Source organism: Hemitrygon akajei, unplaced genomic scaffold (genome assembly GCF_048418815.1).
Source record: "Hemitrygon akajei unplaced genomic scaffold, sHemAka1.3 Scf000077, whole genome shotgun sequence".
NCBI classification, from domain to species: domain Eukaryota; kingdom Metazoa; phylum Chordata; class Chondrichthyes; order Myliobatiformes; family Dasyatidae; genus Hemitrygon; species Hemitrygon akajei.
Genome location: NW_027331963.1, coordinates 2,043,150 through 2,069,738, shown reverse-complemented (window position 1 = coordinate 2,069,738; position 26,589 = coordinate 2,043,150). Strand labels below are relative to the sequence as shown.

Sequence of the window (26,589 nt, the reverse complement as noted above, 5' to 3'; positions counted from 1 at the left end):
TCAGCGCTGTGACGTCTCCGAGTTTCACGCATGCGCGCAGTACACCGAAGGCCTTGGAAATATCAGAGCAGGTAAGAGCGATCCTCTGACATTTTATCTTAAACACCGATTTCGGGTAATTCCTGTGAAATCCCAACACCGTGACCCGCAATCCTGGGACAGTCCTGCTCTCTTCCCTGTCTCTCAGCCCCACGATCCGTACACGGGCCCCGGGGAGCTTCCGGCTCATGAGGGAATGGGGTCCGATGGATCGCTCAGAGAGAGCTGAGCTCCAGCTATCTAAATGCAAGGATTAGGAACTCGGAGAAAGGGAACAAAATCTTTTATCTCGGCTGTTGAGAAAATCACCTTTGTTCTACCTCCAATCACTAACAAGAGAAAAACTGCAGATGCTGGAAATCCAAGCAACACACACAAAATGTCGGCGGAACTCAGCATTAGTAGTCTTTTCCATAGATGCTGCCTGGCCTGCTGAGTTCCTCCCGCATTTTGTGTGTGTTGCTTGTTCTACCTCCTCTTGCTCTGGGCTTTTCTACCGGTGAGAACATGTTTTGTCCAATTCTGTCTGGGTACATAATGATATCAAACACCTTTGCCCTGGGCAACAAGTGGCTTTCACATCACAAATGTGCCAGAATCGAGTGAGACAGACTACTGCCCTTCCCTTCGTATTCATTGGCATTGCCATCACTGCGTTCACCACCATCAGTCACCTGGGGGAGGGTTCAGGGGAAATATTTATGTACAGTACAGAAACTGGTGATACCTGTTGCATTGTGGTGCTGCAAAAGTTGCCCGAGAATTTGCAAGTGGGAAGAAGTGGAGTGATATTTGGAAATCTGACTCTTTAAAGCGTAATTTAGTGAGCAAACCACATATGGACAATATGCAAAAGCTTTGGTGAGAAAATCCTTCATTATCCATTACAGGCCTGCTACATAGGTTGTGTGAGTGTGCAGATGAACTGGATCGAACCCAAAGTTCCTATTGACAGTGATTTGCTAGCTGTGAAAATGAATAACTCTCCATATAAAATTCACTGTGCACATCTTGTCACTGGGTAAAAAAATGCACAGTACAAGATTTATCTGCACACTGGATATTACAAATTATAGGGAATATTGGAGGAAAGGAGGGGAGACCTCCAGTGTCCCTGATGCCCTCACCTACAAGATGTGCATCCAGCTGCAGCTTGTAACCCTGCACTTTGGATCTTGAAATGGGTGAATACCAGATCATCCAGCAGTTGGAGGGGGTGATAGATATGACATGAAGAGAGGTGAGTTACACCCAAGGTGCAGGACATAGGAAACTGGTTGAGAGTCAGGAAGGGGAATGAGGTTAAATAGCCATCGAGAGTACTCTCACAGAACAGAACAAGTGGCGACTAATATCTTAGTGGCAAAGCTTACTAGAGGTAGTGGGGGGGGGGTGCTGATATGGTTAAAGTAAATTGTAGGGGGAATGGGAGCTAGAATGACAGAACAGATAGTGGAGATCGTGAATTGAATTGACTTTATTATATACATCCTTCATATGGATGAGGTGTAGAAATATTTACGTTATGTTACCATCTAAATGTGCAATGTGTAATTTAAATTGATTTATAATAATTAGTTTGTATATAGGGCAGTCAAGAAAACATAGAAATCAATTAATCAGTCTGATGGCCTGGTAGAAGATGATGTCCCAGAGCCTGTTGGTCCTTTTGCTGTGGTACAATTTCCTGGATGGTGACAGCAGGAACAGTTTGTGGTTGTGGTGAATTTGGTCCCCGATATTCTTTGGGCCCTTTTTACACACATCCATACCCCTACTCTCCAAGCTCCCATCCAAACTTCTTTTAAATGGTGAAACCGTGCTCATATTCACCACTTGTGCTGGCGTCTCAATCCACACTCTCACGATCATTTCAGTAAACAGCTTTTCCAAATGTTCCCATTAAATTTTCACCCTCCCCACTGACCCATGAACTCTGGTTGTCATCCCACCCAACTTCAGTGGAAAAAGCTGCTTGCATTTACCCTATCTATACTCTCATGATATTCTATACTAACAAATCCTCAAAGCAATGTGTAATTTCCTTGTTTATGTTTAGAGCCTTTTTTAGGTGTATAAGATGATGAGGGGCATTGATCGTGTGCATAGCCAGAGGTTTGTTTTCCCAGGGCTGAAATGTCTAATACGAGGGAGCAGAGTTTTAAGGTGCTTGGAAATAGATACCGAGGGGATGTCAGGGGTAAGTTTTTTACACAGAGAATTGTGGGTGCATGGAATGCACTGCCCGCTATTTGACTGACAGTGTTTCAGTTACTGTGGGGCCAGTAACCCATGCAGCTCAGTGGGAACAGGGATAATACCAATGTCTCTCCAAACTGAGCCAGGTCACAGATGGGAGATGGCAGAAATGCCCCATTCTTATAGAGACAGGAAGAACATCGGAGAGTTTGATGGTCATTCCAGATACCAGCACTGTGCACAGTTAGAAGACAATTTCTCTCTCCAACTTGGGTTGAACCTCACTGTAACAGTGTGATGCCAGATCACACCTTGGCAACTCAAGTGATCTCATCTGAAATGTTGTCCTAAACCCATTGATGGATTTTGTAAATCTTTTTACAGGTTAAAAATGGCAAGGAATTTGTCTACGGGAATCTCGAACGCAAAACACCAGTTTTGCTGTCTCTGTCCAGATACATAAGAAGTGGAGCAAGGGATTCACTCGATCATCCTTCCTGCTCAGACTGTGGGGAGGGATTCACTCAATCATCTGAACAACTGGCACACCGGTCATTTTAACAAGTGAGGAACCCATTCATCTGCTCAGACAGTGGGAATGGATACAGTTGGACATTTCATCTGAAGGGACATCACCAAGTTGACACTGGGACAAGGCCATTCTCCTGTTCTGTGTGTGAGAAGGGATTCAGTCGGTCTTCCCACCTGTGGACACACCAGTCAGTTCACACCGGGCAGAGGCTGGTCATCTGCTGAATTTGTGGGGAAGGATTCACTCGGTCATCTGAGCAAATGGTTCACTAGCAAGTTCACTCCGGGGAGCGGCCGTTCACCTGCTTAGACTGTGGGAAGGGATTCACTCGGTCATCCACCCTAATGGCTCACCAAAGAGTTCACACCGGGCAGCGGCCGTTCACCTGCTCGGACTGTGGGAAGGGATTCACTTGGTCATACCAACTGAAGGTACATCAGAGAGTTCACACTGGAGAGAGACCATTCACCTGCTCAGACTGTGGGAAGGGATTCATTCGGTCATCTGAACTGAAGGTACATCAGAGAGTTCACACTGGGGGGCAGCCGTTCACCTGTTCAGACTGTGGGAAGGTATTTACTCAGTCATCTGAACTGAAGGCACATCAGAGAATTCACACTGGAGAGAGGCCATTCACCTGCTCAGACTGTGGGAAGGGATTCACTCGGTCATCCACCCTAAAAGCTCACCAACGAGTTCACACCGGGCAGCGGCCGTTCACCTGCTCGGACTGTGGGAAGGGATTCATTTGGTCATGCCAACTGAAGGTACATCAGAGAGTTCACACTGGGGAGAAGCCGTTCACCTGCTCAGACTGTGGGAAGGGATTCACTCAGTCATCTGAACTGAAGGCACATCAGAGAGTTCACACTGGAGAGAGGCCATTCACCTGCTCAGACTGTGGGAAGGGATTCACTCAGTCATTTAAACTGAAAGTACATCAGCGAGTTCACACTGCGGAGCGGCCATTCACCTGCTCAGAGTGTGGGAAGGGATTCACTCAGTCAGCCCACCTACGAGCACACAGGTCAGTTCACACTGGGGAGAGGCTGTTTACCTGTTTGTACTGTGGGGAGGGATTCATTTTGTCAACTCAGCTACTGAGACACCAGTCAGTTCATAGTGGGGAGAGGCCATTCACCTGCTCAGACTGTGGGAAGGGATTCACTCAGTCATACACCCTAATGGCTCACCAGCGGGTTCACACCGGGGAGCGGCCGTTCACCTGTTCGGACTGTGGGAAGGGATTCACTTGCTCATCTAAACTGAAGCTACATCAGAGAGTTCACACTGGAGAGAGGCCATTCACCTGCTCAAACTGTGGGAAGGGATTCACCACATCATCTGAACTGAAGGTACATCGGAGAGTTCACACTGGGGAACGGCCATTCATCTGCTCAGAATGTGGGAAGGGATTCACTCAGTCATGTCATCTGAAGGCACATCAGCTAGTTCACACCAGAGAGAGGCCATTCACCTGCTCAGACTGTGGGAAGGGATTCACTGGGTCATCCCAACTAAAAGCACACCAGTCAGTTCACACAGGGGAGAGGCCATTCACCTGCTCAGTCTGTGGGAAGGGATTCACACTGTCATATCAACTGAAGGTACATCAGCGAGTTCACACTGGGGAGAAGCCATTCACCGGCTGAAGCCTGAATTATACCTCTGCGTAGACGCTATGCCATTGTGAGCATTTCTACTTGTGTGTTCGTGTGCCTGTGTCACTCTGCCAAAACGCTAGTTGGCGTTTGGGTTCTATGCTACTGTGTTGCATTGACTCGTGTTGAGTTGGGAACGATGGCGACTGCTGACTACATCTTGTTGGAGTTGGAGCTAATCGATGTTGAACAAGAGTTACTTTTATTGAGATTACTGCAGCGCAGGAATGAGAGAAGTTTTTCCATTACTTTGTGCAGTCCACGACGTCCAAACCGATGTTTGTGGAAATTTCTTTGCACGAATTTGATGCCATTTTCAAGTGTTTATTGTGTGCCGGTGAAGAGTCGTGCAAATGTACATATTTTCTGACTTCCTCACTTAACCTCTCCTCGATTTCTTCCACTTTCCAAATTCGAAGCGACAGGACATGCAGAGGAGGAAACTGGCTGCTGCCAAGTGGACCAATCACAGTTTTTGCAGTCTGTGTTGCCGCGAAGCATAGTTACAGTTTTGGGAATGTGCGCGTTAGGCTACATTAGGTAAAAGACTGTCTTGGAGGCGCTACATGGAGTAAGTAGCTTTAGGGCTTTGTTCCGCTCATTTTAAATTTACTTACCACCCCTTTAATATCTTTTTTAAAAAGTGTTTATAACACTTTTATATGTTTGAATTTGAATTTTAATCGACCAAAATGGCTTACAGAGGAAGAAAGGCATTAGCTGAAGGCAAGGAAACCAGTGATGGAAATGGAAAGAAAGAAGATGTCTTTGAACAGACTAAAAAAGTTTCAACTTACTTTACAGGCTATCTCGAATCTTTTGGATGAAAAACTTGATGAAAGGTTTACTACCTTGGAAGTATGGTTAAAGGAGAGTGAAGGTAGGTTGGCAACACTTGAAAAGAAGAATGAAAAACAGCAGCGACAAATTTCAGCGCTTATTACAGCTGGAAACAGAGAGATCATAAATTGAATTCTTTGGAAAAGAAATGAACTTCGACCACTCACACATTGGAGCAGAATAAAGTCAAGATTATTGATTTGGAGAGTCGAAGCCACAGACTGAATTTTGCGAATAATAGACTCAGTGAGGACGTTGAAAGCCGGGATCTTACTCAGTTTTTTTCTCAATTCTCAATGGAGGTCTTTGGCTCAGAGGTTTTCTCTTCTCTTCCTGCGCTCGACCGCGCACATCGGGCGCTGAAACCAAAACCATCGAAAGGGTTAAAACCGCGTCATGTAATTCTTCGATTTCACTATGTGAATACTAAGGAGCACTTCATTCGGATTGCTCATCAGAAAGGAGTTACTGAGCATGAGAATCTTAAGTTTCATTTTGTTGAAGATTGTTGTCCTGAGGTGATGCAAGAAAGATCGCATTTTAAAATGGTGATGTCAGAATTGTATCAGAGGAATCTTCATCCGGCTTTGTTATATCCCTTTCACCTAACGGTTGCTCTGCCTCATAAATCATTTAAATGGTTTAAATCCGTGGATGAAGCAAAACAATTTCTCGAAGATCTAAGCTTGAACGCAGATGTCTAATATTTTCAAGATCAATATTTGAGTTTGGATGTCTATGAAATTTACCGTTCCTTTATGACTGTGTATATCTGGTTTCTTAGATAACAACCAGCTTATCGATTTGGACAATTTAGAACTTTGCCCTTGGGTTGATTACAGTCGTACTGTGTTTTGACGTTCAGATGTTTATTATGTTTCCATGTTAAAGTTCCTTTCTTTTAACTTCATTGTTTAACTTTTTTTATTTTTAATTGTTTGCTTTTGAAAATTATTAAGACTCTGATTTGCTGATTATTTCTTTTTTCTTGAAATATTATTAAGATTGTATTTTGTGTCATTTTTAAAGACCTCGTCTTTTAAAACGGTCTGAAATAGGTTGTTTTCTCTGAAATGTGTTTGACATTCCTCGTAATTTTTTGACTATGGGTGGTTTGTTTATTTTTTTTGTAATTTGGAGATTTTCCCTCATGGGAGATGGGGGTAGAGAGGTTCTTAGATAGTTCTCTGGCTGTCTATTGGCCAGGTTTTTGGTCTTTGTGGGTGGGGGATAGGGCTATTTTTAGTCTAGTATTTTTCTTTTGGGCTGAATTGAAGCTACAAAAATGTGTGTATTGTCATAACTTCCGGTTCTTCTTTAAACTTTCCCTCTTCCTGATTCGTGAGTTTCCTATGCAATATGGTTAACCCTTTACATACTACATTATTTATTTAAGGAAAATGGATATCATTAATTATTTTGGCATTATTAATTTTGTTTCATGGAATACGAATGGTTTGAATCATCCAATTAAATGGAAGAAGATTTTTAGAGTTTTTCATAGACTGAATGCTCAGATTATCTTTGCGCAGGAGGCTCATGTGAGGAAGTTTCACTCATTGACTAAGGTGAAAGGTGTTTCTTTTTTCTAGACTGCTGGAACTCATTTGTTCACTATGATACAATTTCAGACCCATATGGTAGATCTCTATTAGTCACTGGTTAACTTTATAACGATAAATTAGTTTTGGTTAATATTTATGCACTAAATACTGACTATCTTGAATTCTTTAAGCACTTTTTTGTATTTTTTCTCAATTTAAATGAATATATGGTAATAATGGGTGGAGATTTTAATTGTTGTCTGAATCCTATGATGAATGGTGGTTCAACTCTATTTTACTTCAGGACATAAGTTTTGTTAATTTTACTAAAGAACAGATTGCCTTTTTCTTTTCAACTAACTCAATGGAAGAAATTTTCAGTGGGATATTATGCGATACCTTTAAAACATATATCCGAGGGCAAATTATTTCATACTCTGCTGGATTGAAAAAACAAATTCATAATGAAATACGTACATTGGTTAATAATATTAAAGAAATTTATAGAAAATATTCTTTTGCTCCCATTTTAAATCTTTATAAAGAGAGAATTGAACTTCAGATGCAACATCATTTGTTATTAACATCCCTGATTGAAAATCAGTTACTTAAAACTAAGAGTCAATTTTATAAATATGGTAATAAATCGGGAAAATTATTGGCTAACCAATTAAAAGTGATTTGGCGAAACTTCAGATTAATGGGGTTTGCAAACGGGAAGGTATTTTGATGGTCCATGGTGAAGTTAACAAATCTTTTCAAGAATTTTATACCAATTTATACAATCAGAATTTCCTGATGATTCTACCATAATGCATGAATTTTAAAAGAAATTAAATATTCTGAAAATATCAGTTAATGAACGTTTAGTATTAGACACACCCATTACTGAAGAAGAAGTAAGCAATTTATTCAATGAATTCTGGTAAAGCACCTGGTCTGGATGGTATACTGCTGAATTTTTCAAATCTTTTTCTGATTTACTTTCTCCTGGTTAGGTAAAAATTTTAAAGATGCTTTATTTATAGGTAAATTACCACAATCCTTTTATGAAGCATCGATTTTTTTAATTCCTACAAATGAGAAAGATCTCACTGAATGTGCATCATACAGATCTCTATCTTTGTTGAATGCGGAATCTAAAATCCTTTCTAAAATATTAGCAATTAGATTGAAGAAGGTATTGCGACAAATTGTCCCCGAGGATCAGACAGGATTTATTAAAAATCATTATTCAGATTTTAATGTTTGGAGATTAATGAACATTGTATACACTATTTTATCAAGACTCCAAAATGTGTTATCTTGCTCGACACCGAGAAGGCGTTTGATACACTTGAATGGGAATTTTCTTTTTACTATATTTGATAATTTTAGCCCAAAATTTATATTTTGGATCCAATTGATATATCATATACCTTTGGCGTCTTTTTCACTAATAATCAGAGGTCCCCTTTCTTTAGGCTTTTTCAAGGTACTAGGCAAGGCTGTCCTTTGAGCCCCTTACTATCAGATATTGGCCTGGAGCCCTTGGCAATTGCTATTCATGATTCACCCAACATATTTGGTTTTATTCATGGGAATAGGACGCATAAAGTATCGCTATATGCAGATGACCTGTCACTATATATTTCTAATCCAGAGAAATCCATTCCTGCAGTAATAACACGACTTCCTCAGTTTAGTAGTTTTTCTGCCTATAAATTGAATCTTAATAAAAGTGTGCTTTATCCATTAAATATACAAGTCTCAATGTATAGACAGTCATCATTTAGATTGATTGCTGATTATTTTATTTATTTGGGTGTTAATATTACTAAGAATCACAACGATTTATTTAAAGTTAATGCTTACCCTGAATTGATCATGTTAAACAATTGTTTACTAAATGGTCCCCATTGTCCTTATCCTTGATTGGTTACATTAATGCTATTGAGATGATTATTTTACCTAAATTTCTGTATCTATTTTATGCAATATCAATTTTTATCCCTAAATTTTTCTTTTTGATATTATTGATTCTAAAATGTCTTCATATATACGGCAGAATAGAAATTCCTGCTTAAGGAAGAAATATTTACAGAAGTCAAAAAAGGAAGGTGGATCCTAGATTTTATTATTGGGCAATTAATATTCGATATTTAACGTTTTGGACACAAGAGTTGGATGAAATTTAGTGTCCAGGATGGATGAACCTCGAGCGTGAGTCTGTATAGGAGTTTTCATTGGCTTCTATTTTAGAGGCTTTTATCCCCTTTGCACTTACTAAATTGAATAAGCTATTATTAATGCTTTTTGAGATGGTGATTTAGATGCATATCATATTTTTTTTTACTGAGTTAAGTATTGTATGTAATTAGTTTTGCTACAACAAGTGTATGGGACATTGGAAAAAAGTTGAATTTCCCCATGGGGATGAATAAAGTATCTATCTATCTATCTATCTATCTATCTATCTATCTATCCATCTATCTATCTATCTAAATAAACGTACAATAGGAATATGGTGTGGCGACCCACTTACTAGCACACTCGAACCGGCTCACAATTAGCCAACACAAAGGCTAGGTGGCAACAAAGGGAGAAAGCCTGATGGGGTGTCAGTACGTCCCTCTCGAAGCATCCGCGCGGGGGAGGGCGGATTGAGTGAGGCTTTAAAAGCAAGGCTATGAAGTTCAAATAAACTTTAACTTTGACTGCAGTTTACCGACTCCGTGTCGTTATTTTAGCGCTGCGTGTAGCACACCGCTACAATTGGTGACCCCGACGGTCCAAACGATTTTGGACCGGAGATGACCGACGCCGCATCTGTTCACGCGGTTTCGTTGACACTGCCAAGCTTCTGGACGCTGCGACCTCACCTATGGTTCCAGCAAGCAGAAGCCCAATTCCACGTTCGGCAGATAACCTCAGAGGATACACGTTACTACTACGTGGTGAGCTCCCTCGACCAGGACACAGCGGCCCAGGTTGCGGAGTTCGTACAGTCTCCCCCGGCGGAAGGCAAGTACAGGGCATTCAAAGCCCTGCTCCTAAGGACTTTCGGACTCTCCCGCCGCGAGCGAGCTGCCCGTTTACTGCACCTGGATGGCTTGGGAGACAGGCCTCCATCAGCTTTAATGAATGAGATGTTGTCTCTGGCCGACGGACACACACCCTGTCTCATGTTTGAGCAGGCATTCCTAGAGCAGCTGCCCGAGAACATACGCCTGCTGCTGTCCGACGCGGATTTCAGCGACCCCCGGAAGGTGGCAACCCGGGCGGACTTGCTGTGGAACGCCAAGAAGGTGAGTGGGGAGTCCATCGCACAGATCACCCGGCCACGCTCCCAACAGCAGACTAGTCCAGGCCCGGCCGCAGAGCCCGCTAAACCCAGAGGCCAGGGTGTGGAGCCCAACGAGCAATGGTGTTTCTACCACCAGCGGTGGGGCGCAGAAGCCCGCAGTTGTCGCCCGCCCTGCCAGTTTCCCGGGAAACGCCAGGGCCAGCCGCCGCTGATGGCGACTGCGGCTGGCCGTCGGGATAGCCTCCTGTATGTGTGGGACAAGAGGTCGGGACGCCGTTTTTTGGTCGACACCGGTGCCGAGATCAGCGTCTTACCTCCGACGAGTTACGACACCCGCAACAGGGCACCGCCCCCCCCCCCCCCCCCCCCGCGGGCCGTGAACGGCAGCACAGTAAGGACCTATGGCACCCGTCCGGTGCAGCTACGGTTCGGCTCCAGCCAGTTCACGTGGGACTTCACACTGGCCGCCGTAGCCCAACCGCTTCTGGGTGCGGATTCTTTGCGGTCTCACAGCCTGCTGGTCAACCTGCACAGGAAGAGACTGGTTCACACTGAGACCTTTCAGACCAGTTGCCAGCCCCTCACATCGGCTCCATCACGCTGTCCGACAACGACTTCACAAGGGTCCTGGCGGATTTCCCATCGGTTCTGGCATCGCAGTTCGCGGCAGCCATGCCCCGACACGGCGTACAGCACCACATCCCGACCCAGGGACCACCCCTCCACGCCCGTGCTCGGCGGCTTCCCCCGGACAAGCTCCGACTGGCGAAGGGGGAGTTCAAGAGGATGGAGGAATTGGGGATCATCGGCGGTCCGACAGCCCATGGGCCTCCCCCCTGCACATGGTGCCCAAAGCGACAGGGGGCTTGAGACCGTGCGGCGACTACCGCAGGCTGAACGAGGCTACCACACCGGACCGCTACCCTGTGCCGCACATTCAGGACTTTGCAGCAAACCTGCACGGTACACGAATCTTCTCCAAGGTAGACCTCGTCTGAGGGTACCATCAAATCCCGATGCATCCGGACGACGTCCCCAAAACGGCTCTCATCACCCCGTTCGGCCTTTTCGAGTTCCTCCGCATGCCGTTCGGCCTGAAGAATGCCGCACAGACGTTCCAGTGGTTAATGGACGCGGTGGGACGCAACCTGGACTTCGCATTCATCTACTTGTACGACATCCTCATAGCCAGCAGCAGTCGTCAGGAGCATCTGTCCCACCTCCGTCAACTCTATGCCCGGCTGAGTGACTACGGTCTAACCATCAACCCAGCCAAATGCCATTTCGGGCTCGACACCATTGACTTCCTGGGCCACAGGATTACTGCAGACGGGGCAACCCCTCTGCCCGCTAAGGTAGATGCGGTCCGCCATTTCCCCCGACCCACCACGATCAAAAGCCTTCAGGAATTCGTAGGTATGGTCAATTTCTACCACCGCTCCCTCCCTTCAGCTGCCCGAATCATGCGCCCCCTGTTCGCCCTGCTGTCCTACGAGGGGCCGTTCACGGTGCTCAGGAACAACGTGTGCACGTTCGTGCTGGACGTTGGGGGGCGAGAGGAGGTTTTCACGGTGGACCGACTCAAACCGGCCCATGTGGACCTGGCGCAAACGGTCGAGTTTCCGACACCACGGCGCAGAGGCCGACCTCCCAAACAGGGTCCGGCCCAGACTGTGGACATTGGGGGGTGTATCGCCGGTTCTGGGGCGGGTGGGGTTATGTGGCGACCCACTTACTAGCACACTCGAACCGGCTCACAATTAGCCAACACAAAGGCTAGGTCCGCAACAAAGGGAGAGTACGTGCCTCTTGAAGCATCCGCGCGGGGGAGGGCGGATTGAGTGAGGATTTAATAGCAAGGCTGTGAAGTTCGAATAAACTTTATCTTTGACTGCATTTTACCGACTCCGTGTCGTTATTTTAGCGCTGCGTGTAGCACACCGCTACAATGGTTTCAATTTTGTAAATTTTTTGGACTGAATAAATATATACTGTCAAGTTCTATTACATCTATTTTTTTTTCTTTCAACCATTTAAATTGATCAAGCTTTTCTTTTATGGAAAACAAAGGGAAAATTATGTTTTCGTGACTTATTTATGGCTGATTGTTTTATGTCTTTTGAACAGTTTTCTAATAAATATAATTTTCCTCGATCACACTTTTTCGGATATTTACAGGTTAGAAACTTTTTGAATGTTATTTTACTTTCTGTTCCGATATCACATCAAATTGAAGTTACGGGGGAAAAAAAAGTTCAAATCCATATCAGAAGAGTTTATTATCATTTATTTATGATTTAATTATGAAAATACACTTAGATACTTCTGATAAAATTAAGAATGGGTGGGAAAGAGAACTTCGGATACCTTTACCTATACAGAAATGCGAGAAAATTCTTCAATTAGAAAATACCTCTTCACTGTGTGTCAGACATGCCCTCATACGATCTAAGGTGGTTCATAGGGCTCATATGTCCAAGGATAAGTTAGCTCATTTTTACTGCCATATAAATCCTGTCTGTGATAGAGGTAATTCTGAGGTAGCTTCATTGAAACATATGTTCTGGTCTTGTCCTCTTCTAAAAAAAATATTGGAAATATATATTTGATATTATCTCAGTAGTTCTGCGTATTGATTTACAACCACATCCTATTATTGCAATATTTGGACTACCAGTGATAGACTCTAGTCAACTATCCTCATCAGCTTGTCGTCTAATTGCATTTGTTACATTAATAGCCAGAGGACCCATTTTACTTGAAAGATTCCAATCCCCCTACTACATTGTGAAGGTTTTCCCCAGCCTTAGAATGTCGAAACTTGGAGAAAAAAATACGAGTGGTATTTTGGATCTTTTGGTTAAATGTGAAGAGACTCGGAGACCATTTATTCAATATTTTTATATGATGTAAGTTGACCCTTTCTGAATCTTGTGTAATAAGGTTTTGTTCATGTATAGAGGAGCGGAGTTAATGACAAATAATAATTTCAGACATTGTGATAAGACAGCCCAATCTTTGTCTATTTGTTTTTATTTAGTTTAGGTTTTATTTCTAGTTTAGGGTGTTTTCCCCTTATAGAATATCTTTTTCATGGTTAGTTGCTATGAGATTGGGAGGTTAAACTATATTTGTCATTTGGAATTGGTGTTTTTACATGTTAACCGTTATTAATGTAATCCCGATCTCTTTATATCATTACTATTATTGCTATGCTTATTAAATTTGAAACAATAAAAAGATTGAAAAAGAAAAGGAAATTGGCTGCTACCAGGTGGGCCAATCACAGTTCTTGTCCTCTCCGTCGCTGCAATGCATAGTTACATTTTTATGAATGTACGCGTTATGCTACGGCATACGGTACAGCCTAGGGTGCAGCGTCGGGTACGCGGCTACGTAGAGCCTACGGCGTAGCCTCGACGGAGAAGAATAATTCTGGATTCAGTGTGTGGGAAGGGATTCACTTGGTCATCTCAACTACTGAGACACCAGCGAGTTCACACTGGGTAGAGACTGATCACCTGCGCAGACTTTAGGAGGAGATTTTCACAGCCAAATCAACCAAAAGTGCATCATTGAGTTCACACTGTGGAGAGGTTGTTCATCTGCTGTGAATGAGGGAAGCGATCCACTCAGTCATCTAACCTTACGTATCTTTCACTTCAGCTGGCAGTTTAATATACGGGGTGATAGCCCCCAGCCCGGCCCGGCCAAACTTCAGAAATCTCATTTGGGTGGATGCTGTGTGATGTGTCCCATGTTACAGATCAGTATATTACAAACGATACACAATATGCAATTAAACGATTCAGCTCTATAATTCTTACCTTTGACTATAGGGTTAGTAAAGAAATTGAAAAAAAAGAAAAAGGGCCCACTCTCTCCATTCACGTCTTCTCATCTCTCCCCAGCAAAAAACCGTGAAAATCTCTCTTCCAAACTCACAAGAAAGAATATTTCTGTCATTGCACAGCCCCACACTGGAAAACCCTATTTCCTCTAGTCGTAACCTAAACATTGCTGCTACAGAGAAACCATTACCTCAGCAGCGAAACACTACAGAGAGGCCGTTACTTCAGCAGTGAAACCTTACAGCGTGTTACACTTACCACACACTGCCGGTTCACACTGGGAGAAAGTTTCAATGAACTGCATGCTGAATATTTATCCATCAGTGTTGCTGAATGCAATTTCGAGAGTGACTGTCGGTGCTGAACTCTGCAATTATTGGTGCTGCTCACCACACCCAGTTCTGCACCCTGGTCACTGGGCATGGGAGGAGTTTCTTCTGCTGCACGTTCACCTTTAATGGGCCTAGATCTGTGACAAATAAATCAGTTCTATATTAAACGCTGTCTCCGGTACTTAGTGAATTTATAACACAACTAGTGTACAGCAGAGAGTCAACTCAGGCCGGCTGGACCCTGCCTGTGATTCTGTTCCACAACAGATCTTTCAAATCCTCCCCTGTTGTTCACCTCTCACTGTCCCTGTGAATGAGTTCCAAATAGTCACCACTCTGTGGGCGAAGAGGTTTCCCTTGAATTCTCTGCAGAGCGAAGAAGTCGAGCTGACTGTAGTTCTGTCTGAGATGTTCTTCGCTCCTCAAATCTCTATGCATCACAAAGAGGAAGTAGGATTCTAAAGCTAAGGTGACAAAACAGTGGCTGATAAGAGAAACCAAAGAAAACATCAAAACCAAAGAGAGGGCATAGAGCAAAAATCACTAGTATGTAGGAGGATTGGGAAGATTTTAAAAACCAACAGAATGCAACTAAAATAGTTAAGAAGGAAAACATGGAACACTTAAGTGAGCCAGCCGGTAATATTAAAGAGGATACCAAATGTTTCTTCAGGTAATTATAATGTAAAAGAAAGGCGGAAGCGGATATCGAACACTGAAAAGTGATGATGGAGAGGTAGTAATGGGCTGGGGGTGTAAGGTGATGGCAGATGAACTGAATAAGTATTGTACATCACTCTTATCTCTCGAAGACCCCGGCAGGAATACGGAAGTACCAGTTGTCAGTTGGTCAGAATGTGTGAAGTTACATTACTCGGGAGAAGGTTCTTGGGAAACAGAGATGGTCTGAAGGTAAACAGGTTCCCTGTACCAGATGGTATACACCCCAGAGATCTGAAAGAGGTGGCTGAAGAGATGTGGAGGCATTAGCAATGATTTTTCGAGAATCGTTAAGGAAATAAAATCCTGTGAAGTTTTTTTTTCTCCTTCACTGCTCCCCCTCTCGCAGTTTCACCCATCACCGACCACTTCTACACTTTTCACCCCCACACTTCTTCCTCTGACGTCTCATCTTTTCTGCCCCCCAGTCCTGATGAAGGGTCTCGGCCCGAAACGTCGACTGTTTACTATTTCCCATATAAGCTGCCTGGCCTCCTAGGTTCCTCCAGCATTTTGTGTTTGTGTTGCTTGGATTCCCAGCATCCACAGAACTTTGCAGTTGATACAGATAAGAGACAGATAGTTTAGAGCAAAGCTGGAGTCTGCAAAATGACTTCGATAGGTTTGGAGAATGTGCAACGAAGTCGTGGATGAAATGCATGGAAATGTACAGTGTATGCAAATGTACGGTCATGTTCAATTGTGGAAGGAATAAGGGCGTAGAGAAAAAATAAATAAATGGGAGAAAATTCAAAAATCAGAGGTGCATAGGTACTTGGGAATCCTTGAGCAGGAGTCCCTAAAGGTTTGCTTGCAGATTGAGTTGATTAAGGATGACAACTGTAATGTTAGCATATAAGAACAAGGATGTGACACTGTAGCTTTAAAACGCATTGGTCAGATTGCTCTTGGTGTATTGTGAACAGTTTACATCCTGCGAAAACAGATGTGCTCGTATTGGAGAGGGTCCGGAGAAGGTTTATTAGCAACGAAAGGGCTAACGTGTGAGGAGCGTTAGACGGCTTTGACCTTGTACTCGCTGGTCTGGAAGAAAGAGAGGGGATCTCATTGAAACCTAATAAATATTGAAAGGCCTCGACAGAGTGGCTGTGAAGAAGATGCACCCTGTACTGTGTGAGTCTGGGACCACAGCTCACGGCCTCAATATATAGAGCATCCACTGACAGCAGAGATGAGGAGGGATTTCTTTAGTCAGGGAGTGGTAAATCTTTAGAATTTATTGCCACGGACGGAGCAGACGCCAAGTCATTGAGTGTATTTTTAATGGATGTTCAAAGATCATGAGGAGAATGCAGGAGAATGGGGTTGAGAGAGATAATCAAGTGGACACGAAAGAATAGCGGAGGAGACTCGATTGGCTGAGCAGCCTCTGCGTGAAATCTCATGCTTCATGGTCTGAAGAAGTGGCTAGTGATGTTGCATTAGGGTTAGGGTATGGTCAGTGTATCCGCGCCTGGATTATTGTATTCAGTTTTGGTCGGTTCTGCTATAGGACAGAGGACGTTAAGCTGGTATGAGTGCATTGGAGATTTCCGGGAATAGTGCCGGTACTCGATGGACTGAGTTCTGGAGACAGGTTTGGCAGGTTTGGGATTTCACACCTTGAAGTGTAGGAGATTGAGGCTGTCCTTGTGCAGGTGTTCCAAACAATTAATGTACAGAAATGGGGAATGTGTGCAGTCCTTTTCCTCACCTTTGTGGAATCAGCAACCTGAGGGCACCGGTTTAAGTTGAGAGAGGATTGATTTAATAGGGATCCCAGGGGAAAATTATTAACCCACTCTCCCTTCCGGTTCATTGTTTAGCTAACACGATGAGTGCACTCTCAGGTTGGAGAAGCAACACCTCATATTACATCCGGGTAGTTTACAACCTGATGGCATGAACATCTTTACTTTTCGTCAACCCACACGCCCGTCTCCTCCATTCTGTCTCCCCACTTCTTTCTTCTCCACTGCTGATCGTCTCCCTCTGGTTCCTCTTTTACTTCTGTTTTCCCATTCTCAGCTCTACCCGACGGTCCAAAACGGGATTTGGACCAAAGATGACCGACTCTTCATCTGTTCACGCAGTTTCTACTGAATCCAGCAACGCTGCGAATTATTGTTGGACACTTAAGCGAAAAACCTCGGATACTGAGTACAAATGAAAATCATTAACAAAATATTTTTAACTTATTTGCACTATTGCAAAGCATCAGCACCATTATGCAATTAAATATAATATATTCAATGAAAGTTAATTTGTCGTTTTTTCCAAATTCCTACGTGATACAAGTAGTCTGAAATTATATTTGTGTTAATCTTCAAGCAGTCTATCATAAACAAAAGAATTCTGAGAAAGCAACACTTTAAAAAAAAAATGTTGTCCAGTGAGATTATAGGACAGTTAGTCTGACCTCAGTGGTCAGGAATATGTTCGGGTGTATTAAGGGTGAGTTTTTTGGGTACTGTAATTGGGGAGGATGATGAAGTAGGACAAAGTCAGCAGGATTCCTTTACAGGAAATAGTGTCTGACAAATCTCTTGGAATATTTTGAGAAATAACGGGCAAGATACATAAAGCAGAGGCAGTGGATGTTATTTGCTTGGATTGTCAGATGATCTTTATCAAGGTACCCCATGCAAGGCTGGTTGAGAGAGCAAGGAGGCATGGGATCCAAGAGGACGTTGCTTTGTGGATCCAGAACTGGCTTGCCACAGAAGGCAAAGAGTGGTTGTAGACGGGTCATATCCTGCATGGAGGTCGGTGACCAGTGGTGTGCCTCAGGGATCTGTTCTGGGACCCCTACTCTTTGTGATTTTTATAAATGACCTGGCTGAGGAAGTGGAGGGATGGTTTATTAAGTTTGCTAATGACACAAATGTTGTGGGTGCTGTGGATAGTGTCGAAGGATGATAGAGGTTACAGTGGGACATTGACAGGATGCAAAACTGGGCTGAGAAGTGGCAGATGGAGTTCAACCCAGATAAGTATGAGGTGGTTCATCTTTGGTATGTCAAATATGATGGCAGAATATAGCATTAATGCTAAGACTCTTGACGTGTGGAGAATCAAAGGGATCTTGGTGTCCGAGTCCATAGGACACTCAAAGCTGCAATGCAAGTTGACTCCGTGGTTAAGAAGGCATACGGTGCATTGGCCTTCATCAACCATTGGACTGAGTTTAAGAGCCGTAACTTAATGTTGCAGCTATATAGGACCCTCATCAGACGCATTTTGGAATATTGTGCGCAGTCCTGGTCGCCTCACTACAGGAAGGACGTGGAAGCCATAGAAATGTTGCCAAGGCGATTTACAACGATGTTGCCTGGATTGGGGAGAATTCCTTATGAGAAGAGGTTGAATGAACTCGGCCTTTTCTTCTTGGAGTGACGGTGGATGAGAGATGTCCTGATAGATGTGTATAGATGATGAGAGGCAACGATCATGTGGATTGTCAGAGGCTTTTTCCCCAGGGCTGAAATGACTACACGAGAGGGCACAGTTTAAATGTGCTTGGAATTAGGTACAGAGGAGATGTCAGGTGTAAGATTTTTACGCAGAGAGTGGTGAGTGTGTGGAATGGGCTGCCGGCGGCGGCGGTGGAGGCCGAAATGATAGGGTCGTTTAAGAGACTCCTGGATAGGTACATGGAGCTCAGAGAAAATAGAGGGCTATGGGTAAGCCTAGGTATTTCTAAGGTAAGGACATGCTTGGCACAGCTTTGAGGGACGAAGGGCCTATATTGTGCTGCAAGATTTTTATGTTTCTATGTTTCCAAGTTGATGCATGTGAGGTTACTTAACAAGATCACAGCTCATGGAATTACAGGAAAGATACGTGTTTGGATCGAAGATTGGCTGACTGACAAGGGAGACAGGGTCAGAATAATGTGGACATTTCTGTTTTGCTGTCGGTATCTAATGGTGTTCTGTAGGGGTCAGTAATGAGACACCATCTTTTCATGTTTAATCTGAATGATGTGGATAATGGAATTGATACCTTGGTGACGAACTTTGCAGTTGATACAAGGATACGTACGGGGCAGGTAGTTTCGAGAGAAGTGGGAGTCTGCAGAAGGACTTCGATAGGTTTGCAGAACGGGCAACGAAGTGGCGGGTGCAACACAGTGTATGCAAGGGAACGGTCATGTACAATTTGTAGAAGGAATAGGGGCGTAGAAAAAAAATGGGAGAACATTAAAAAATCAGAGGTGCATAGGTACTTGGGAATCCTTGAGCAGGAGTCCCTGTTGTTTTGCTTGCAGATTGTGTTGATGAAGGATGACAACTGTAATGTTAGCATATAAGAACAAGGATGTGACACTGTAGCTTTAAAACGCATTGGTCAGATCGCTCTTGGTGTATTGTGAGCAGTTTCCGACCTGTTATCTGAGAAAATGATACTCTCGTATTGGAGCTGGTCCGGAGAACGTTCACGAGGGTGATTCCTGGAATGAAATGGTTAAGTATGAGGAGCGTTAGACGGCTTTGACCCTGTACTCGCTGGTCCAGAAGAAACAGAGGGGATCTCATTGAAACCTATTAAATATTGAAAGGCCTCGACAGAGAGGCTGTGAAGAAGATGCACCCTGTACTGTGTGAGTCTGGGACCACAGCTCACGGCCTCAATATATAGAGCATCCACTGACAGCAGAGATGAGGGGGAATTTTAATCTTTAGAATTCATTTCCATGAACGGAGTAGCGGCCAAGTCATTGAGTGTATTTTAAATGGATGTTCAAAGATTATGGGGAGAAGGCAGGAGAATGGGGTTGAGAGAGGTAATCAATTGGACAGGAAGGAATGGCGGAGCAGACTCGATTGGCTGAGCAGACTCTGTCCGATATCTCATGGCTCATGGTCTGGAGAAGAGGGCAGTGAGGTTGCATTAGGGTTAGGGTATTAGCGCCTGGATTATTGCATTCAGTTTTGGTCACTCTGAACAAAATGCTGGTGGAACACAGCAGGCCAGGCAGCATCTATAGGGAGAAGCACCGTCGACTTTTCGGGCCGAGACCCTTCGTCACTGACAGTGCTTCTCCCTGTAGATGCTGCCTGGCCTGCTGCGTTCCACCAGCATTTTGTGTGCATTGTTTGAAATTCCAGCATCTGCAAATTTCCTCGTGTTTGGTCATTCTGCTGCAGGAGAGAGGCCGTCAAGCTGGAATGAGTGCAGGGGAGATTTACGAGAATGGTGTCGGTACTTGAGGGACTGAGTTCTGGAGAGAGGTTGGACAGGTTGGGATTTCACACCTTGAAGTGCAGGAGATTGAGGTGACCTAATGCAGGTGTTCCTCACTATGAGTGTACAGAAATGGGGAATGTGCGCAGTCCTTTTCCCCACTTTTGTGGAATCAACAACCAGAGGGCACTGGTTTAAGGTGAGAGAGGAATGATTTAATAGGGTTCCCAGAGGGAAATTATTAATCCACTCTCCCTTCCGGTTCATTGTTTAACTAACACGATGAGTGCACTCTCAGGTTGGAGGAGCAACACCTCATATTACATCCGGGTAGTTTACACCTCAATGACATGAACATCGATATATTTAACTTCTACCTCTAACTTTTTTTTCATCAACCCACAGGCCCGTCTCCTCCATTCTGTCTCCACACTTCTCTCTTCCCCACTGCGGATTGTCTCCCTCTGGTTCTGCTTTTACTTTTTTTTCCCCATTATCCACTCTCCTATCCTATCAGATTCCTTTTTTTCAGTCCTTTTCATTTTCCACCTACCATCTCACAGCGTCTCACTTCATCTCCCACCTCCCCCACCCACTCACCTTCACTCTTATCTGGCTTCATCTATTATCTACCAGCTTGGACTCTTTCCACTTCCCACACCATCTTATTCCGGCTTCTCCCACTTCCAGTCCTGATGAAGGGTCTCGACAGGAAATCACTGTTTTGCTTTATCCCCCTCTATAGAAGCTACCTGACTTCCTGACTTCCTCCAACACTTTGTGTATGTTACTCTGCATCTCCAACATCTGCAGAATCTCATCGGGACAGAGTGCAGAATGCAGAGACTACATCGGGTCTCACTAATGTCGAGGAGGCCACACCTGGAAAGCTGGAAACTGTAGATGACCCCAACAGGCATGATGTTGATAATTTGCCTCATATGGAAGGACTGTTTGGGACCCTGACTAGTGACGAGGAGAGAGGTTATGGGCAGGTCTGGCACTTCATCCACTTGCAGTTGGCTTCCAGCCCCCTACACCCCTCCTTAGCGCTGTAAACCTCTCCCTTTTGTGGACAACACTGCCACTTGGTGGTGATTTGCCACAATAACAGGACCCCCTGATTTGTGGACTCCATTGTCACCAGGTGGCGCTCTGCCGTAATAACGCTGAGAGACAGAAATGTGACGCTGAGCCTGCTGAAATGTTTATTCAAGATTCAGGGTTGTTTAATTCCATTTCCAGCAGACACGTGTAAATGAGGTCGAAATAATTATTACTCCGGCTCCAATGCAACACAACAACACAATAGTAACAACATATATCCACAGATTATATACCGTGCCCGGTTTGATTGTATGTTCATAAAGTGAATAAAAACGGGGTGGGTGAGCAAGGATACCTATGGTTCACACTTTCAGGCTGCTGAGTTTACCAGGAGACAAAGACTGCAGGGACGAGGTTTTCTGTCCACTGTGTGTGGACCCCGCTGGCAATTCTGGTGTTGTGACCCGAATCAAGACAACCACCACGCTGCCCATTCCACCAACAACACGGCACAGCCGGACACATAACAAGGGAGTTTACATCCCACAACACTGGATTCAGTGATGAAACCCGTGATTAATGTTGTTGTCCTACCGAAATCACAAGGAACACCCATTAAGGTGCTTTTAAATGCGAGCGCACCACCACAGGTGACGTCACGACGAACCCCCCCCCCCCCCCCCCCCCCGCTCCTGACACCGGGATCTGCCGTCACGTGCGCGGTGTCATCCACGTGCTAGTGAGCTCGAGCATTATCAGTTTAACAGCTGGGCTAATTATCACATAACGACTCCCTCCCTCACCGCTGACAGCACAGAATTCAGGAGCTGCGCTATTCCCATTAGTGCAAAGCGATGTCAGTCACTCATTACCACCCGTCGCAGAGGCGAACAAGCCGAGAGGGCGTTACCCCCGCTCCGACCTCGAACTCCCCATCACAGCGGAGTAAATGTCCACTTTCTGATTTATTTCCATTTCCCTCCAAGGGAAGTTGGGGCGTTTCTGAAGAGTCTCCTGCGGCCGGAGTCTGATGTATCGCCGCGAGGTAGGAGGAGACCGTTCGGCCCGTCAGTTTCATGCCGGTTCCCCGGGGAGGGAGGGAGAGGAGGGATTTTATTGAAAGGATGAAAATGGTGAGAGAGGGGGCGGACAGGATGTTTGTCCCAGTGGAAGTCTGTGGAACCGTCTGAGACAACGGTGGTGGCGAGCAGAGGGATTCACCACATTGCGGGGCAAACACCGGCAGACTGTTGACCTGCAAGTGGGGCCAATGTTCCGGGAAACGTGACAATTATGTGTGTTGTGTTGAGATTGTACTTGGAATCCCACTCTCCATACTAACTCAGGTTTTATAGACCAAAGAACAAACTGTCGGAGGAACTCACTGGGTCGGGCAGCATCTGTGGAGGGAAATGGACCCTCAAAATTTCAGGCTGAGACCCTCCCTCCGGACTGAGAGTGGACAGAAATAGTCAGAAAAAAGAGGTGAGGGGTGCGGATGGGGCAAGAGATGTGGAGTGAGAGGTGGATCCATGTGAGGGTGGAATTGGGAAGGTGGAAATACTGACAGGGGTGGGAGGTGAGTGGTTGGGGCAACACGGGGCTGCAGAAAATGGAAATTAATTCCACAGAGGATTAACAAAGAGGTGAGAGAATGTTTGTTATAGAGAGTGCAATGAAGATTCACCACACTGATCCCTGGAGTTGTGGGGTCATCATATGAAGAAAGATCAAATGTGATAACCCTTTCATTTAGAGAATCGAGGACTGAGAGGTGAACACATTGAAATGCACAACATCATTACTGATTGAACCAGGGATCCCAGTCTCTGAAAAAGGGGTTGGACGCCTAGATTATATAATAAAACCCATATTTTTTTAACTTTAGCTGCTCTCCCAGTTTTATGCTTACCCTGGTCCTTCACACCCCCTTACTCCTTAAAGTTCAGCCCAGTTGCAACAGTCAGCAATTCATTCTTTTTGGCTTTTCCTAATGCCTCAGGGGTTGGCACTTCCAGATATTTATCAGTATCCATTGCTGCTGATTTCCACACACAAATAAATCAAAAGGGATTTCCCCAATCAAATCGATAATTAATCGATCAATAGCCCCCAAGTTTGTTCATATCCCGGACGCAGGTCCCAAATTTGTTATGAACCATAATGCTTTAGAAACAAGCCAGCAGCAATAGACTACACCTGGAGTCTGGTTTTGATGTTAAAACCACTATCTTTAATAGAATCTACTTATAAAATTTCAACTTAAACAAGATAAACAGAAGTTAACAGTGTTATGTATATATATGTGCGTAAATATAACTCCCAAACTATTGAGCTCAGGGGAAACAAGGCTGGGAGTCTTGAGATGGTAAAGTGTGAAAGTTCAGTTCATCCACAGAATAGATGATGAGAGATATTTGTAATCCAGGATAAATGTCAAGTGAAGGCAATTATGTCGAATTCCACAGGTTCCATGGCGGTAAAATGAGAGAACAGTCACTGTAGATTTTATCTGTCATCATTCCAAATCCACATATGAATTATCACCGAAAGTGACTTGTCACAAGGGGTATCGTCTTCAAATGAATGACCACGCCACACCCAGGCAAGGGTTAACACATCAGTGGTCTTCACAGGATACCCCAAAACAGATTCACTCCAATGGATCAGACAAGGTCACAACCACACATTTGAAGTATGGTGAATTGATAATTAACCTACCATTGTGGGCATAGGAAAGTTCTAAACAGTGACATGTGGTGAACTACATATACCTGTCTGGACACCCCCCCCCCCCCTTGCTGACTGCTCCTGTGGCTCCTCCAACAGACCCCTGTATAAAGGCGATTGAAGGCACGGCACCTCCCTCAGTCTCCGGGATGTGTGTGTTGATCTCTTGCTGCTCTGCTGCTGATACTGCTCTATCTTTCAGCTAATACAAGCCCATATCTCGCCTCACATCTCCGAGAGTTATTGATGGTGCATCAGACCCTTGGCCACCAGTTCCCCAGTTTCGATCCTTCTGTTTCTCCTCCTTCGTCTCCGTCTGACTCTGAGTGTCTGTGTCCTTCGTTAAAACTAAACAAGCTGCGAGCGATGTAAACAAGCTGCAAGTCAGACTGATTCACCTTCTTAATCTCTGTCTCTCTCTTAAAATGACAGTCCACAGCAAATGAAACCTAGGGATTCATAACAATGGCCACTCCCCATTGTGAACTTGCTGATGTCTCTGCAGGGTGGAAGAGCGAGTGAATCTCTTCCCACATTCTGAGCAGGGGAATGGCCTCTCCCCAGTGTGAACTCGCCGGTGATTCTGTAGGGTGGATGAATGAGTGAATCTCTTCCCACATTCTGAACAAGTGAACGGCTTCTTCCCAGTGTGAATTCGTTGATGACTCTGTAGGTCGGATGACCGAGTGAATCTCTTCCCACAGACTGAGCAGGTGAATGGCTTCTCCCCAGTGTGCACTCGCTGGTGTCTCTGTAGGGTGGATAAGTGTGTGAATCTCTCCCCACAGACTGAGCAGGGGAACGGTCTCTCATCAGTATGAACTCGCTGATGACTCAGTAGTTGGGATGACTGTGTAAATCCCTTCCCACATTCTGAACAGGTGAATGGCTTCTCCCCAGTGTGAACTCGCTGATGACTCTGTAGGTTGGATGGATCAGTGAATCCCTTCCCACAGACTGAGCAGGTGAATGGCTTCTCCCCAGTGTGCACTCGCTGATGACTCAGTAGTTGGGATAACTGAGTAAATCCCTTCCCACATTCTGAGCAGGTGAACGGCTTTTCCCCAGTGTGAACTCGCAGATGACTCTGTACTTGGGATGACTGAGTGAATCTCTTCCCACAGACTGAGCAGGTGAACGGCTTCTCCCCAGTGTGAACTCGCTGGTGATTCTGTAGGGTGGATGAATGAGAGAATCTCTTCCCACAGACTGAGCAGGTGAATGGCCTCTCTCCAGTGTGAACTTGCTGATGACTCTGTAGGTTGGATGACCGAGTGAATCCTTTCCCACACACTGAGCAGGTGAAAGGCTTCTGCCCAGTGTGAACTCGCTGGTGACTATGCAGGGTGGATGAATCAGTAAATCCTTTCCCACATTCTGAGCAGGTGAACGGCTTCTCCCCAGTGTGAACTCGCTGATGTACCAGTAGGGTGGATGACTCAGTGAATCCTTTCCCACATTCTGAGCAGGTAAATGGTTTCTCCCCAGTGTGAACTCGCTGATGTCTCCGTAGGTTGGATACATGAGTGAATCCTTTCCCACATTCTGAGCAGGTAAATGGCTTCTCTCCAGTGTGAACTCGCTGATGACTCTGTAGGGTGGATGAATCACTGAATCCTTTCCCACATTCTGAGCAGGTGAATGGCTTCTCCCCAGTATGAACTCGCTGGTGACTCTGTAGGTTGGATAACTCAGTGAATCCTTTCCCACATTCTGAGCAGGTGAACGGCTTCTCCCCAGTGTGAACTCGCTGATGTCTCTTTAGGTTGGATGGATCAGTGAATTTTTTTCCACATTCTGAGCAGGTGAAAGGCCTCTCCCCAGTGTGAACTCGCTGGTGACTCTGTAGGTGGGATAACCGAGTAAATCCCTTCCGACAGACAGAGCAGGTGAACGGCTTCTCCCCAGTGTGAACTCGCCGATGTACCAGTAGGGTGGATGACTCAGTGAATCTCTTCCCACAGACTGAGCAAGTGTATGGCTTCTCCCCAGTGTGAAGTCGCTGGTGTTTCCATAGGGTGGAAGAGTGAGTGAATCTCTTTTCACAGACTGAGCAGGTGAACGGCCGCTCCCCGGTGTGAACTCGCTGGTGAGCCATTAGGTCAAATGACTGAGTGAATCCTTTCCCAGAAATTCAGCAGATGACCGGCCTCTGCCCAGTGTGGTGTGAACTGACTGGTGCGTCCACAGGTGGGAAGACCAACTGAATCCTTTCTCACACACAGAACAGATGAATGGCCTTGCCCAGTGTGAACTTGCTGATATACCTTCAATTGAGATTACCGAGTGAATCCACTCCCAGTGTCTGAGCAGGTGAACGGCCTTTCTCCTGTGTAAAATGACGGGCGTGCCAGTTGGTCAAATGACCGAGTAAATCCCTCCCCACAGTCTGAGCAGGAAGGATGGTCGATTGATTCCCTCGCTCCACTTCTTAAATATCTAGACAGAGACAACAAAACTGCTGTGCCGTGTTTGAGCTTCCTGGAGACAAATTCCTTCTCATTTTTAACCTGTAAAAAGATTTACAAAATCCATCAATCGGTTTAGGACAACATTTCAGATGAGATCACTTGAGTTGCCAAGCTTTGATCAGGTATCACACTGTTACAGTGAGGTTAATC

At 44.9% G+C, this 26,589-nt stretch overlaps 1 protein-coding gene across 1 annotated transcript; it reads left to right on the top strand.

Moving 5' to 3' along the window:
• The first annotated feature begins 16 nt into the window (after positions 1-16).
• Positions 17-9,460, top strand: LOC140722441 (uncharacterized). Its single transcript, XM_073037185.1, has 2 exons — positions 17-71; positions 2,623-9,460. Exon 2 carries the CDS (start codon positions 3,115-3,117, stop codon positions 4,420-4,422), a length of 1,308 nt encoding a protein of 435 aa, XP_072893286.1. The 5' UTR covers positions 17-71; positions 2,623-3,114; the 3' UTR covers positions 4,423-9,460.
• The last annotated feature ends 17,129 nt before the right edge of the window (positions 9,461-26,589 follow it).